This window comes from Cnephaeus nilssonii, assembly GCF_951640355.1.
Source record: "Cnephaeus nilssonii genome assembly, chromosome: 19".
In the NCBI taxonomy this organism is placed as follows: Eukaryota; Metazoa; Chordata; class Mammalia; order Chiroptera; family Vespertilionidae; genus Cnephaeus; species Cnephaeus nilssonii.
In genome coordinates, this window is record NC_137090.1 from 13,678,316 (window position 1) to 13,694,100 (window position 15,785).

The 15,785-nt window shown below is 50.1% G+C and overlaps 1 protein-coding gene across 2 annotated transcripts in view; it reads left to right on the forward strand.

Moving 5' to 3' along the window:
- The first annotated feature begins 1,505 nt into the window (after positions 1-1,505).
- Positions 1,506-15,785, forward strand: part of PLEKHM1 (pleckstrin homology and RUN domain containing M1) — a 48,211-nt gene continuing 33,931 nt past the window's right edge. Inside the window, exons 1-4 of one of the 2 annotated variants that reach the window (XM_079796846.1) lie at positions 1,506-1,640; positions 4,678-5,055; positions 10,617-10,705; positions 14,880-15,127. In XM_079796846.1, coding sequence (XP_079652972.1) covers positions 10,658-10,705; positions 14,880-15,127 — 296 coding nt within the window. In that variant the 5' untranslated portion in view covers positions 1,506-1,640; positions 4,678-5,055; positions 10,617-10,657. The remainder of the gene's footprint in view (positions 1,641-4,677; positions 5,056-10,616; positions 10,706-14,879; positions 15,128-15,785) is intronic. The other variant, XM_079796847.1, reaches the window with a different exon arrangement.

Here is a 15,785-nt window from a genome sequence, read left to right on the forward strand (position 1 = left end):
AAGTTTCGATTTTCAATGTTATCTCAAGGGGCCTATGAAAAAAAAACACGGTGGCAGCTGTCTTAGCCCCACACTTACCGGGTTGCCCTGGGCCCCTGTGTAGGGAAGACCCAGAAAACAGCATGGGGTAGAGCTGGGATTCAAACCTAAGCAATCCTAGCTCTCTGGCCCACTTGCTCTCTTACTGAGGGAACTACGCTACCCCTCCAACTAGACTCAGAAAGAGCTGGGGGAGAATTTATTAGCTGTGCAGCCTTGGGACCCCCAGGTCGGCTCTCAAGCCTGTTTTCTTCCCTGCCCCATGGGGATGACAAAGGCACTTACCTTCCAGGTGGCTGATAATGACAAATGTTTTTACCTGGCAAACAGTAGGAGCTTCTGTTTACCACGAATGTTAAAACCCTGACTCCCTCATCTCTTAGGTTAGGGCAGAGCGTCTCACATTTTGCTAAGTTTTTATTTCTAATCGTCCTGCTCAATTAATCATAGTGTAGGCACTTAGCACTCACTCATCTAGCCTAAAACCTAGGGAGCCAGTGCATTTTCACTCCTGGAGAGAGAATTGCAGGGTGGGGGGAGGGGGCACACCCCAACAGCTGATTTTATAAGTGGGAACAGGCTCTGGGACCTCGACCTTCTCAGAGACACTAGGAACACCTTCCTTCCAGGGAAGGCCCATGGAGCACAGGAACCCTTCTCTCACCTCCCACCCCCATTCCCCTCACTCCCCACAGAGGTCAGTGCAACTTGCTTCCAAGAACTGGCCTGATCTCAACCAGCCCTGTGGCCACCCACAGGGGCTCCCTGGACCCGCCTCCAGCCCTACCTCCGCATCCCTGTTCACACCAACGCTGGCATCTAAGAAGTGTCTGAAGCACCGCAGGACACCCCTGGCTATTTTTGTTTTGAATGCACTGGAAAGAGAAATGTCACGTCGACGATGAAAATCAAATTTAACCCTGGCTAGTTGAGCTTTGTGTCTCCCTGCTGACGAGCTGGCTAAAGGAGAATGCCAGGGGGCCTGTCTGGGCGCTTCCTTTGAGAGGAAGGTGTGGTCTCCGTGTTTTTCCCGAACGCCTCCAGGCGGGAGGCTCCGACTTGGCCCTGCGCCCGGTCCCCGGGCTGCACCGACGCCCTGGCAAGGCAAACATGGGGTAGCGGTGATTCATCCCCCGGTACAAGTGGGCAGCCTTTGCTGCAGGAGGTCAAGCGGCAGCCCCAACGCTACGCAGCACCAAGCCGAGGCCGGGAGAGGTCAGGCACCCCGATGCCAGAGTCTAGAGTCTGACCAGACCCTGCGGGGAGCGGGCAGTGAGGGCGCGCTCGGCCCGCCGTCCGGCCTGGGACCTCCGAACCTGCCGGGTAACCGATCCCGAGCCTCCGAGAACCAACCACCCGGGGGCTGGGAACCTGGGGCGTCCCGGAGCGCCAGCCCCGCCCCCCGCCCCGCCCCCGCTCCTCCGGGCTCCGCGATTGGCTCCGCGGGCCGGGGGCGGGGCGGACAGCGAGCCGACGTGATGGCGTCAGGCGCCCTGGGCGCAGCTTGCTGTTGTCAGTAACTGGAGGCCGCGGGTTCGGGTCCGAGCTTCTGCGGCTGCGGCGGCCGGGAGTACCCCCGGCCCCGCTCCCCACCTCCTTTGGTGAGTTAGGCGTCGGGGCGTGGAGGGCGGCGGGCCGAGACGCGGACGGGCGATGGGCCAGCGGCCCTCCCTCGACGGGATCCCGAACCCCTGGTTGCCTTGAGCCTGCCTGCCTCAGAGCCCTCACCCTTCCCAGCCCAAACCCCGTGCCCCCGCTTCCTCCTCCGGTCCTAGCCCCCGGCCCGCACTGCCACTGCGGCCGGTCCCCTCTGTCCTCTCCCGCCGGGACCTGACGCCAGCCTTACCCCCACCCCCTCACCACCGGTCTTGCGTAAATGCAGTCTCACCCTTGGCCCCACTCTAGCCCAGTTCCTACCCCGATCTCGGCTGCATTCCTCCGGCTCCCTCTGACACATGGCATCCTCACCCCCCAACCCCTTTGGCAATCCTCATGCTCCCCGCAAATCTTGAGACCCACCATTCTGGTGTGCCTTTTTCTGGATCAGCTTTCTTATCCCAATCTCCGGCAGCTCAGCTTCCCAAGACCTGCTCACCCGAAACACCCACCTCTGCCCACGCTCCCTTAAGACCCACCACCAAAGTAAACTCTGAGCTCACCCCTTTCTTCCTGATAACTCTGATCCCAGTCCTGTCCCAGGGCTGTATCTTGTCTGCACAGACTCAGCCCCTAACTTCCTAGCCTGTCATACTTCCTTTCCATCTCCAGCCATCCTGAGGACATCCTCCATCCCTAGGTCTTTGCTAAACCGCCCCCAACTCTTGCTGCCTCAGTTCCTACCACTCCCACTCAATCTTATTTAAAATGGGGTCTCCATCTCCTTTCACTTCTGTTGTCTTCACCCCAACCCTCCACCCATTCTTTCCTTCACCCAACCCCCCCCCCCCCCCCGCCATTCAATCTGAGATCTTAGAGTGTCCTGCCCGCCCCACCAGCTGCCCCTCGACAGCCAAATCTAGTTGCTTGTTCGGTCTAACAGCCGGGCAGTTAGAGACTAAACAGCTTGCCTGGTGCGTGCAGGGCCTCAGATGGTAAATAAGTATGGAGGAGTAGAGATACACCCACTTCGGTCAGTGGCTTTTTCTGGATATCTGGTCCCCTATATCTGTCCCAGGGATTATTAAATTACTAGAGGCCCGGTGCACAAAATTCATGCAGGGGGGGGGGCGGGTTGAAGGGAGGGGTGTCCCTCAGCCCAGCCTGCATCTTCTCCAATCTGGGACATCCCTCTCACAATCTAGGATTGCTGGCTCCCAACCACTCACCTGCCTGCCTGTCTGATTGCCCCTAACTGCTTCTGCCTGCCAGCCTGATCACCCCCTAACCACTCCCCTTCAGCCTAATCGATGCCTAACTGCTCCCCTGCCAGCCCACTTGCCCCTAACTGCCCTCCCCTGCTGGCCTGGTCACCCATAACTGCCCTCCTCTGCCGGCCTGGCCACCCCTAACTGCCCTCCCTTGCCAGCCTGGTCGTCCCTAACTGCCCTCCCCTGCAGGCCTGGTCGCCCCCAACTGCCCTCCCTTGCCAGCCTGGTCGCCCCTAACTGCCCTCCCCTGCTGTCCTGATCACCCACAACTGCCCTCCCTTGCAGGCCTGGTCCCTCCCAACTGCCCTCCCCTGCTGTCCTGATCACCCACAACTGCCCTCCCCTGCTGGCCATCTTGTGGTGGCCATCTTGTGTCCACATGGGGGCAGCCATCTTTGACCACATGGGGGTGGCCATCTTGTGTGTTGGAGATGGTCAATTTGCATATCACCTCTTTATTATATAGGAATTTGTGCTGGCCCCTGGAATGGTAGGTATCTTTCAAATGCCTGGTAGGTGAGGAATGGCCACCCATCCAGCTCAGTCTGGGGCAACAGAAGCCATCACTTCCTTTTGGCTGGTGTTGTGGCCTTGAAGAAACTTAGAAAGTACCACCGTGAAGGATTGGCTGTGGTTACAGGACCATGTCCATGTGTGTTGTCCTAGCACCCGGAAAGGACCCTCACAGAGTGCTCCTCCTGGCTAGATCTGAGAACAGATCAGTCCCAACACTGAACACTGGGAACACTGGGAGCCAGAGGTGATGTTACATGTTGTAAAGAGTGTAGGTGAGTGGGTCCTGGTTAGGCTGAGGCTACGGTGGGCATGGAGGCTGTTGAATCGCTTCCTCTTTTTGCAGGGGTTGCATCATTGACTTTTGGCCCCTTGATTACCTATGAACACAGCTTAGTTGTCTCAGAAGGACATTCCTGGGGCCCAGGCCCCATGCTCAGCCTATACAATCTGGGCTTTTGAGTGCATGTTCCCTCCAAATTCTGGTGACCTGGTTTCATAGGATTGGCCAGTTGACAGCAATTTTCAAGGGCCCCAAACAGAATCATTGTTTTTCCTTGCCATTTATAGTCTTGTTCCTTTGAAAATTGAATGCCCTTCTACCTCCAATATCTCCCCGTGATAGATCAGAATGGTTTTCAGCCTGTTGGTAGCTTGGTCTAATGCAGTGGTCGGCAAACCGCGGCTCTCGAGCCACATGCGGCTCTTGAGCCACATGCGGCTCTTTGGCCTCTTGAGTTTTTAGCAAAGGCCAGCTTAGGAGTACCCTAATTAAGTTAATAACAATGTACCTACTTAAATAGTTTAAGTTTAAAAAATTTGGCTCTCAAAAGAAATTTCAGTCGTTGTACCGTTGATATTTGGCTCTGTTGACTAATGAGTTTGCCGACCACTGGTCTAATGGAAGGAGTTCCCACCTCTGAAGAGTTGTATGCTTCAATTCTCCATAGTCGATGATAGGGAGGTACCCACCCCTGAGCCTTACTTTTATTTTATTCATCAGTTGACTCAGCAAGTATTTTCTGAGCCCTACTGTGTGCCATGCACTGTTCTAGGCACTAGAAATGTAATGGTGAGTGAACTGGGCAAAGCACCTGTTTTTATTCGTTCAGAGTTTGGCCCTTGCTAGAATCCTAAGGGGTACTGGACAAGAATATGGGGTGGGAGGGGGGAATGGTTGTTAATGGATGGAAAGAAAGAGGGAGGAAAAAAGATAGCCAGTGTTAACTGACTTCACATTTCTGGCCTCACCCACTAGCCCTTGTTCTGGAAATCACAAGCTAGAAGTTTCTCGCCCTCCAGCTGGACCAGAAATCCAATTTTCTTTAGGTGGAAGGAGATGCTGTTTACTCATTCATCGCTCACAAGGCTGAAAGATCAGCTGCCTTTCTGAATCAGACGATAACTCTGTCATTCTTTTCCGACTGAAAACCATGACTCATCAGTTGGTGCTGTAGGAGCTGGATGACTTAAACGCCAGGTTGTTGTTCTGAACAGCCAGGTACAGGATTGGATTCAGGCCACAGAGTGGAGGCTGCTGGGAATGCCTGAGAAGTCTCTAAGGAGAGGAGGTTGCTGTTTACTCAGATGGAGTGTTTTAAAGGGGTGAAGCCGGTCACCCATTTCTTCTCTTAATGTAAGTCTCGTGTAAGCCATTTTTCTCTTTTCTTTCTTCCTTGGTTTCTGGAGGAAGTGAAATTGCACATACTTAGAGGGCTAGGCAGCATAATAAAGAGAAACAACCAGAACAATTCTTTCCTAACTGCGTGTTAGAACATTTCAGAAAGGACAGCTCTGAAATTTGTCTGCCTCAATTTCAGCAAGATTGTTTTTAAGCCTTATTTGATAAATGGAGTTTCTGAGTGCCTCTTAAGGCTCTGTAAGTAATAAGTTTGCCTGAAACTCTTTGAATCAAAGACCTGAGGCAGTTTGGTCTGTTGTGGAGTTAAATGAGATTAGAGAAGTTTGAAGAGCTATGCCGGGTGAATTGGTACTTATGGGGAGAGGTAGACTTAGCAGGGTTTGGAGTTTCCTAAAAGTCAGAAAGTCACCTTTTCTGCTAAACGCCGCTGTGCTGTTGGAAGAAAGCTGCAGGTAGTGCTGCTCAGGGTCCCCCCGTTTGCCCTTCAGCCTCGGTCTCCTTGGGGCCACACCTCCCTTTGCTGGGGTTCTTGGTGTCAGTGAGGGGTGTTCTGAGGACAGGGAGTGAAACAAGTCCCACAGACGGGCTGGGCCCCCGGGAGCATGATGCAGCACTGACTCAGCAGGAGGAGACCCCAAGTGCTGCTCTGGGTCCACCAAGTTCTCGGTCAGAGGCTGTCTGATTCCTGCCTCAGCCCGTGTCCTGCCCCTGTGAAGCATATGGAACGCACACCGTGGGCAGGGTTCTTCGCCTTCCTGCGATGAAAGGTGTGCCCTAAATTGTGGCCCGAACCCCACAGTCCCAGTTCTGTGTTGTGAATTGTGCCGTGGCTTTTCTCCTGGATTCTTCTAGGCTGGTGTCATTTTGTGGCTTTTCTGACACTTTGTTTTAGGCAACAGTTACTTGTCTCTTATTTGACCCTGCTCTGACTTCTTAGTGTCAGTTTCCTTTGTTTTTGTTTTTGTTTAATATTTTTTTTATTGGTTTCAGAGAGGAAGGGACAGGGAGAGAGAGAGAAACATCAACGATGTGAGAGAATAATTAATGAGCTACCTCCTGCACGCCCCCTACTGGGGATCGAACCCCCAACCCAGGCATGTTCCCCTGACCGGAATCAAACCCAGGACCCTTCAGTCCGCAGGCTGATGCTGTATCCACTGAGCCAAACCAGTCAGGGCTGTTTTTGTTTTTAATTATTGATTTGAGAGAGAGAGAGGGAAGGGGAGAGAGGGAAACACTGGTTTGTTGTTCCACTTATTCATGCATTCATTGGTTAATTCTTGTATGTGACCTGGCCAGGGATCAAACCCAACAAAACCTTGGCGTATTGGGATGATGCTCTAACCAACTGAGCCATGCCGGCAGGGCCACTTTGGTTTTTTAGGAGGCCTCTGCTTGGCCAGAGCATCCACTGTTGGTAAGCGTCCCTCCCTCCAATGAGTACGCTCTTATTTTCAATTAATTAGTTAATGAGGTCTTAATGGGCCCAGGCTATGATTCAGATTGTTGAGGTCTGAGACCTGAAGGGCCTGGCCTGTGGCTGGCTGAGGGAAGGTTAGTTTGGGATCTCCAGGCTCTGTGTAGAAGGCAGGCCTGAGGGAAGGCCTTGGGCCACGGGAATGGCTGAAAGGGGTTAGATGGAGCCCAGGGCCTTGGAGCCAGAGAACCTGGCCTTGGCCTGCGGGGCTGCACCAGAAGGAGCCCAGCCTCCAGGATCGGGCATGTTTGCAGAGGGACTCACCGCAGCACATGCCCGTTTCCCAGTCGTCCTGGTGGGCAGAGTGTGGGGCTGGTCTCCTGGGAGGGCCCTGAGGATCCTGGGTAGGTGTGAGCAGGAACAGAGTGAAGGGTGAGGCAGGCAGGCAGGGCTGCAGCCCGGGCCCACTGTTCTTTCTGGTGGTCTGTCGCACCCTGACTAGAGCGGGCTCTGCAGGGCCTTCCTCGTGCACACCTCCCTCCCTCTGCACGCCCTTCCTTAGCCAGGTTGGCTCTGGGTCCTGTTCGCCCTCTGCCAAGTCCAGGGATTGAATCTGAGCCTTTTCCACCAGGGCCTCCAGCCGAGGAGCCTTCCTTTCCCCAGTCCCCCATTGCTCCCTTTTTCCTCTTGCCCCCTCCCCCCAACCCTTAGCCCTAGCCCGCACCGGCCTCTTCCAGAAGGGAGGTGATTGCACTCATTCAGGAGTCGGGAGGGTTCCCTTGAGCTGGTGTTGGCATTGTCCTGGGTGGGGTAGTCTGCCATATCAGCTCTGGGATCTTGGGAATTTCCTTGACCTGGGTCAGCCTCTATTTCTTATCAGCCAGATTGCGGTAATAAAAGAGCCTTCCTAGAGTGGTTATGAGAAATAGAATGAGGCAATATATGTAAAGGGTCTAAAACTCATTTAGCAGGCCTTGGTTTTATTAACTTCTTTAAGCCACGAGTTTTGGGGAGCAGAGACAGCAATCGCCTTTTATTTTTGGTGTCCCCTCAAGCTCAGCTGTGTGCTCACTAGAGACTTGTTTAGATGTGAATGTGCCTGCCTCGTCCTGGCCTTTCCAAGTGGCTAGGAAGGCCACCCAGCAGCCCCCTCAGACTAAGAACACAGCCCCTACCCCCACCCCCACTTCACCCTCAGTCACTACTCCTGGGAGGAAGCCAGTTGCCTGAGGGATTTTCCTGTGTACTGATTCCACCTACGTGTGCATATTCATTTACACAGTGGCATTCTCTGTGGCCATATCCACTGGGATTATAGATACCATTTGCCCATGGTCCATATTAGGCCCTGTCCTAGGCACTTTCCACAGTCATATTCTCCATTTGAGAGGCTGATACAGTGCCCCAGTGTGCCTAGCTGGTTAATGGCAAATTGAGATTAGAATTGTCAACATAAGAAACATGCAAATCTACAGAGAATTTTTGTGAGTTTATTTGAACCAAACTGTCCACAGTTGCCAGGAAGCACATTCTCAAGGGATTGAGAAAATGCTCCAGAGAATGGCAGTTTTGCACCTTATTTTATACACTAGAGGCCCGGTGCATGGATTCGTGCACTGGTAGGATCTCTCGGCCTGGTCTGCACCCTCTCGCAATCTGGGACCCCAGTGGTGCACAATCAGGGCTGGGAGGGACCGTGGGAGGGCTCCAGGGCATGTCCAGCCAGTGTCGCCCAGTCCCAATTGGCCAGACCCCAGCAGCAAGCTAACCTACCAGTCAGAGTGTCTGCCCCCTGGTGGTCAGTGTGTGTCATAGCTACCAGTCGAATAGTCAAACGGTCACTTAGGCTTTTATATATATAGATAGATTACAGTCAAAAGAGAAGATGTAAGTGGGTTACTGGTGATAGATTAGGGAAGCAGGAGAAAGCAAAACTTTATGTGGGATTGGATCAAAAGTAAATGATACATCTTTTACATAGGTGGGTACAGGATAGTTAGTCAACAATTAACATGATAAAAATAACAACAAGGAGAGGATTTGTAATCTCTAATCTGATCCATTGGTTGTGCCCTGAGGGGTCTGTAAAATGAAAAGTTACCCTGATATTCCAAAGGTATGTTAATGTACTAATAGTGGTCGGCAAATTCATTAGTCAACAGAACCAAATATCAACAGCACAATGATTGACATTTCTTTTGAGAGCCAAATTTTTTAAACTTAAACTTCTTCTAACGCCACTTCTTCAAAATAGACTTGCCCAGGCTGTGGTATCTTGTGGAAGAGCCACACTCAAGGGGCCAAAGAGCCGCATGTGGCTCACCAGCCACAGTTTGCGGACCACGGTACTAGTAGCTCAAGCATGTCAAACTCACTGCCTGTAAGCCGTGAGTTTGACATGCCTGATGTAGATGCAAAAGACAATAGACAGGCTCAGTTAAAGGTTGACTTTTGTCAGAGAAGACATGACTACTTCCATAAACTGCTTTTAAAAAAGTTTTCATTTCAGACTATCTTTTGTGGTTACTTTAGGTCTCTGAGTTTGCAAGGCCGCCCCATGCAGGCCTTCCCTGAGCTTGTCAGGTTAGCATGTTGCCCTGTCTGTTCATAGAACCTGTGTTGTTCCCCTTTACACAAGTTCCTGTGCTACTCAGGCTTGACTCTCGCAGCCCAAGGGAGAAGCAGATGTGTAACGAGAGTCTCCCTTTTGAAGCTGTTTTGTTGTAGGCAGTGGTAGGAGCAGTGGGGTTAGATCAAACCAGCAAACTTGGTACTTGGGTTCTGGCTAGGAAAGAATTCAAAGCAAGACCCAAACTGTAAGAGAACACTTATTGGGTAAATTACAGAGGTAGAAAAAGTGATTCCTGGGGGGAATGGGCTTAGGAAACAAGTTATGGAGGTAAAGGAAGGACCTTGGAGCTTGGGAGTGAGGACGCTAATGGTAACCTGCCAAGAGGGTGGGGTTGGACGGGAAAGGCTCTGGGTGTGCTCCTGGGAAGGAGAATGCGCTGGGTCCTCCATCCTAAGGTTGCTGTTTTTTTGTTTTGTTTTTTAATATTTGATTTTTTAGAGGAAGGGAGAGGGATAGAGAGTTAGAAACATCGATGAGAGAGAAATATCGATCAGCTGCCTCCTGCACACCCCCTACTGGGGATGTGCCCACAACCAAGGTACATGCCCTTGATGGGAATTGAACCTGGGACCCCTCAGTCCACAGACCGATGCTCTATCCACTGAGTCAAACTGGTTAGAGCCATCCTAAGGGTTTTAAGGGTAGAGATTTTAGGGGAGGTCCCAGGAGATCTCAATAGAACATTCAGTAGTCTTCCGGGTGTGTCCATTCAGGATTAATTATCTGGCATCAGGGGAAGGGTTCATTATTCAATGCAGCAGCTGGTCCTGATGTCAGCCATGGCTGGTTGTGTTGTTTATCTGGGCCTGGAGCTGAACAACTGAGGCCTAGATGTTATCTCTAGAGAGGAAAGGTCAGGGGTCCAAGCCTCAGGACCGGCGATATGCTAGGGGAGGAAAAGTCACCCTGGGGACAAGGTCCCACCCTACAGTTGATTGTCCATTGCTGGGCACCTGGGACTTTGCACCCTGGTGACCTTCTGTACCGGGCCCATTGTCCTTGCTCTGTTTGTCTGTCTAACTGCCTACAACAGCTTCACTTGCACTGTTCACTGCTGTGCGGCAGACACCAGGCTGAGACAGGGGTCAGAGGGGCCGGACTCAAGGCCCCGGCTTGACTGTGGCTTGTGAGGCCTGCTTCCTGGTCCCTGCGGGCTCTTTCAGACAGCTGCAGCGTCCCCTGCACCCTCCGCTCTGTATATAAACCATCAGCCTTTCCTTCCCTGTGTTTGGTGTGGAGGTAAGGGTGCTTTCCACCCACTCCGTGGGGCAGGCCTATCCCTGGCACACAGGGCTCCTTCCCTCCCAAGATCCAGGCCCTCGGACTTTTTCCTTCCTTGTTCCCTTCCTTAAAACCCAGTTTCAGTTTTTTACTTTTGTATTCAGAGGCCTTTCTTTCAGTTGCAGTAAAATGGGCTGAGCTCCTGCTGGCTGCTTGGGGACCCAGGGATTGGCTGGGGATGGCGAGTTGGGAGCTTGCTCACCTGGCCGCCATCTGTCTCAACAGGTGTCATGTGGTTTTCCCTGGGAGCTGCTGCCTGAGTGGAAATGCTGTCAGTGGTGGAGAATGGAGTGGACCCCCGGGATGCCATCGCGGTAGGTGACAAGGGAGGATCAAGAGTGGGGAAGGAAGTGCACAGAACAGCCATTTCATTGGCTTTCCTGACCTTGAAATGTATGGACACTGCCTGGAAAGAGAGGCCTCAGGCTGAGAAAAAGTTATAGCAGAAGCAAGCTCTGAGGAAGTCCTGCCCTTTCTAGACCATCTTATTGGTGACAAAATGAGAATTTACCAGAAAACAGTTGGGATTTAATAAAGGTTATCTGAAAATGAAGGATTTCTCCAAAGAAGATATGTAAGTGGCCAGTAAGTACATAAAAAGATGCTCACCATTATTAGACACTAGAGGCCCGGTGCACAAAATTTGTGCAGGGGAAGTGGGGAGGCCCCCAGCCCGGCCTGCACCCTCTTGCAGCCCGGGACCCCTCGCTCCTTACTGCCCGCCTGCAGCAGAGGCAGGAGAGGCTCCCGCTGCGCTCACCGGCCATGAGCCCGGCTTTTGGCTGAGCAGTGCTCCCCCTGTGGGAGCATACTGACCACCAGGGGGCAGCTCCTGCATTGAGCGTCTGCCCCCTGGTGGTCAGTGTGCATCATATTGACCGGTTGTTCCACCATAGACACATTTGCATATTAGGCTTTTATTATAAAGGACTGGAGGCCTGATGCACAAAATTCGTGCAAGGGGCTAGGCCCTCCAGAAGGACGTCTGGAAGGACATTGGAAGGTCATTCGGCTGTCTGGTCTAATTAGCATATTACGCTTATATTATTATAGATTAGATAAATGCAAATTGAAGCTATAATGAGATAGTTCTTCACACTCCCTACGATGGCTACAACCAAAATGTCAAACAATAATAAGTGTTGGTGGGGTCATGGAGAAATTGGAACCCTCCTACATTGCTAGTGGGAATGTAAAATGGTGCAGCCATTGTGGGAAACAGTTTGATAGTTCCTCAAGAAGTTAAACATAGTGTTCCATATGACCCAGCAATTCCACTTCTAGGTACATACCCATGGGAATTGAAAACATATGACATATGTCTACACAAAAACTTGTTGAAACTGGACAACCAGTGGGTCTGGGCTGCCTGTCACTTGAGCCAATTAAGTAGAGACAGGGTTGAATCATGTATGAGCATTTATTCCAATAATGCGGGTAGTATGGGAGAGCAGCAGGTCACCCACAAAAATCTGCTCTCCAACCCTCCCCCTCCATAGGCCAGCTGCTTATATTGGGTGGGACAAAGATTACATGGGGAAGTAGGAATTACAGGCAAGGGGAAGTAAGCAATGGGGGCTGGGGCAGGACTCCACTGTTTGGGCGATGAGGTTGTTAATATTTCCATGATAATAAGACAGTTCTTGAATGAGAATGGAAGGGATTCCAAGGTTGACTCCCAGGTCCCAGCGGCGTACCACTCCCAGCCAGGGTAGAATGTCCTTTCTTTAATCAGATCAAGGCAATCACGGTTAATAGAGCATGATTAATATTTCTTAAAATTATAGCTAATCCCCGATATTCTATTTTTGCCCCTAACATTGCGGGTGAATGTTCATAGTGTTAATGTAAAAACATTCAAGCCTGGTAAAGAATTTTTGTGAGTTTATTTGAGCCTAACTGTTGGCAATTGCCGGGAAGTAGAATCTCAACGAATTGGGATAATGCTCCAGAGAGTGGCGGTTTTTCATCTATTTTTATACATTGCAATCAAAGGAAGAGACGTAGGTGGGTTACATGAAATCCATTGGTGATAGATTAGAGAGGTGGGAGAAAGCAAAAGTGGGGGGGACCTTTGGGATTGGATAAAAAGTAAAATGATAGACACATTACTTAGGTGGGTACAGGATAGTTAAATTAACTCGATAATAATAACAATGAGGAAATTGGTTTCTGCCCTGGTGCCATTTGTTGTACCCTGAGGGATCTGGAAAAAGGGAAGTTACAAGCTACCCTGACATTACAATGCTCTGTTTTTGTAGATGCCAAAAGACAATAAGCTCAGTTAAAATAAAGATTGACCTTGTCAGGGAAGATATTGGCCTAGGACGTGACTACCCACCATAACTACTTTCAGTTAAAGTTTAATTTCAGACCATCCTTTGTGGTTACTTTAGGTCTTAGAGTTTGCAAGTCTGCCATGCAGGCCTTCCTGAGCTTGTCAGGTTAGCATGTGGCCCCTTTCGTCCACAATAGCAGCGTTGTAGCCAAAAGGTGGGAACAACCCAAATGTCTACTAATCTATGAATGAATAAATAAAATGTGGTATATCCATGCAATGGAATATTATTTGGCATACAAATGAATGAAGTACTGATGCATGAAGAATGCTACAACATAGAGGAAAAGAAGCTAAAATGAAAGAAAACATGCTAAAGTGAAAGAAGCCAGACACAAAAGGCTGCCTATTGTATGATTCCATTTATATGAAATGTCCAGAACAGGCAAATCCATAGAGACAGAGAGTAGATTCGTGGTTGCCAAGGTTTGGGGAAGGGAATAGGGAGTGACTGCCAGTGGGTACAGTATTTCCTTTTAGGGCAATGACAGTGTTCTAAAATTAGATAGTGGCCATGGTTGCACAATTCTGTGAATATACTAAAAACCATTGAACTGTATACTTTAAATGAGAGTATTTTATGCTATGTAAATTATGTCTCATGAAAGTTGTTATAAAAAAGGAACATTTAACTAACAATATAATATTTACCCAGAATCCTATCACCTAACGATTCAAACCAGTTTTTTTGCAATCCCTTCCAGTCCTTTTCCAAATAATTGGGTAATTTTTAAATATATATACATATATATTTATTGATTTTAGAGAGGAAGGGAGATGGAGAGAGATAGAAACATCAATGATGGGAGGAAATCATTGATTGGCTGCCTCCTGCGTGCCCCACACTGGGAATTGAGCTGCCGCAACCCAGGCATGTGCCCTTGACCGGAAATCGAGCCATGACCTCCTAGTTCATAGGTTAAGGCCCAACCACTGAGCCATGCTGGCCAGGCTACTTGGATAATTTTGACATACTTCTGTTTTTGTTTTTTTTTATTGATTTTTTACAGAGAGGATGGGAGAGGGATAGATAGTTAGAAACATTGATGAGAGAGAAACATCGATCAGCTGCTTCCTGCACACCCCCTACTGGGGATGTACCTGCAACCAAGGTACATGCCCTTGACCGGAATCGAACCTGGGACCTTTCAGTCCGCAGGCCGACGCTCTATCCACTGAGCCAAACCGGTTTTGGCAACATACTTCTATTTTGGCAGAACTCTCCTTACTCTGTATTTCCAGAAGACTTGTATATTTTGTAATTTATTCATTTAACAAACATTTATTAAGGACACAAGGTTGAGTGAACAGAGGAATCCGTCCATGCTGCAGATCAGGAAGTATTCTTTCCATTTAACAGGTGAGGAAAGTGAGGCTCAGAGAGGTTAGGTGAAATGTCTGAGGTGCTCCAGCTGGTGACTGATAGCTGAGACTAAACCTGATTTTTCTGAATGTAGACCATACTCCTGTTTGCTGGTCTTTTTATTGTTCTAAAGCAGCATTTGTTGAGTCTTAGCTTCTTGATTCTGTCTGGAATCTTGGTCACGTAACTAAGGTGGAACACCTCACCTCGGTCCTAGATGGATTTACCCAAGTCCCATCACCATTACTAATGATGGAGCCACTACTTAAACACAAGGTTTATATGGCTATCAGTTTATTGACACTTAGTTTACAAAACAAAAAAGAGCCCTGGCCAGTGTGGCTCAGTTGTTTGGGGTCATCCCATGCATCAGGAGGTTGCCGGTTCAATTCCCGGTCAAGGGCACGTACCTGGGTTTTGGGCTCGATCCCTGGTAGGGGGCGTGCTGGAGGCAGCTGATTGATGTTGCACTCTCACATCGATGTTTTTCTCTCTCTTCCTCTGTCTCTAAAAATCAAACTATTCTGTAAAAGAAATAGATACACAAATATCTTTGCAAAAAATAATAGTATCTCTGGATGGTGTGTGTGATTTTCCTTTTCTTCTGTATGCTTTATCTTTATTTTCTATAATTAGCATGTGTTAGTTTTGCAGAAGGCACATACAGATACATACATACAGGTGTGTGCGTGTGCAGTTGTGCATGTATTTTGTGACAGGCAGAGTTATATTCCACGGGTCACCATGGGATATTCTGAAGGCCTGTGTTACGTCTGACCCCGCCTAGGTCATCAAGAAGAAGCTAGTGGCATCCATGAAGGCGTTGCAGAAGCAGTATGCATCCTCGGACACAGTGGTCACCAGTGAAGACGGAGATGCCAACACCATGTGCAGCGCCCTGGAGGCCGTGTTCATCCACGGCCTGCACGCCAAGCACATCCGAGCGGAGGCCGGGGGGAAAAGGAAGAAGAGTGCCTACCAGAAGCCGCTGCCTCAGCCTGTCTTCTGGCCCCTCCTGAAGGCCATCACCCACAAGTGAGAGCAGCCCGGGAGGTTTTGCATTGGGAGGGAGCTTTGGAGGGTGGGACATGGGGCTCTTCAGCTTTGCGGGAAAGCAGCAGGCGCTCATGTGTCTAGAGCATGGGTGGCTGAGGTAGGGGATATTGTCAGACCAAGCCTCATTAGCCCCTCCTTCCTCAGGCAGCAGCCTGGCACTGCTTCGAGCCCCTGGGCTGGTCACCCCCAGCAGGCGCCGTCTTTTGGCCACATCCTGGCAGAGTTCGGTGGCTGCATCAGAGGTGGTTTGGCCTGCAAAGCCTAAAATCTTTACTACCTGGCCCTTCACAGGAGGTTGCTAACCTCGCCTTAGAATGCTTGAACTAAGGCGAGGTTAGCAACTTCCTGTGAAGTATTTACTCATACTTCAGTAAATACTCCCTATACCATGTTATGAGTAAATACTTAGTATTTACTCATAACATGGTATAGGGAGTTTTTTGTAAAAGAGTGGAATCCAGTAGAGCATCTGAATATTCGCTCTGAGACACTTGTCTTTGTGGCCCTGCCCCTAACTGCCTGGGCTTTGGAGCCAGCAGCTGGCACTGTGCCTCTCAGGGATATTAAATGCCACCTTCAGCCCAATGGTGCTTTGTCAGTCTCTAGTCTTCCTTCCCATGCCTACTGCCACGGCCCT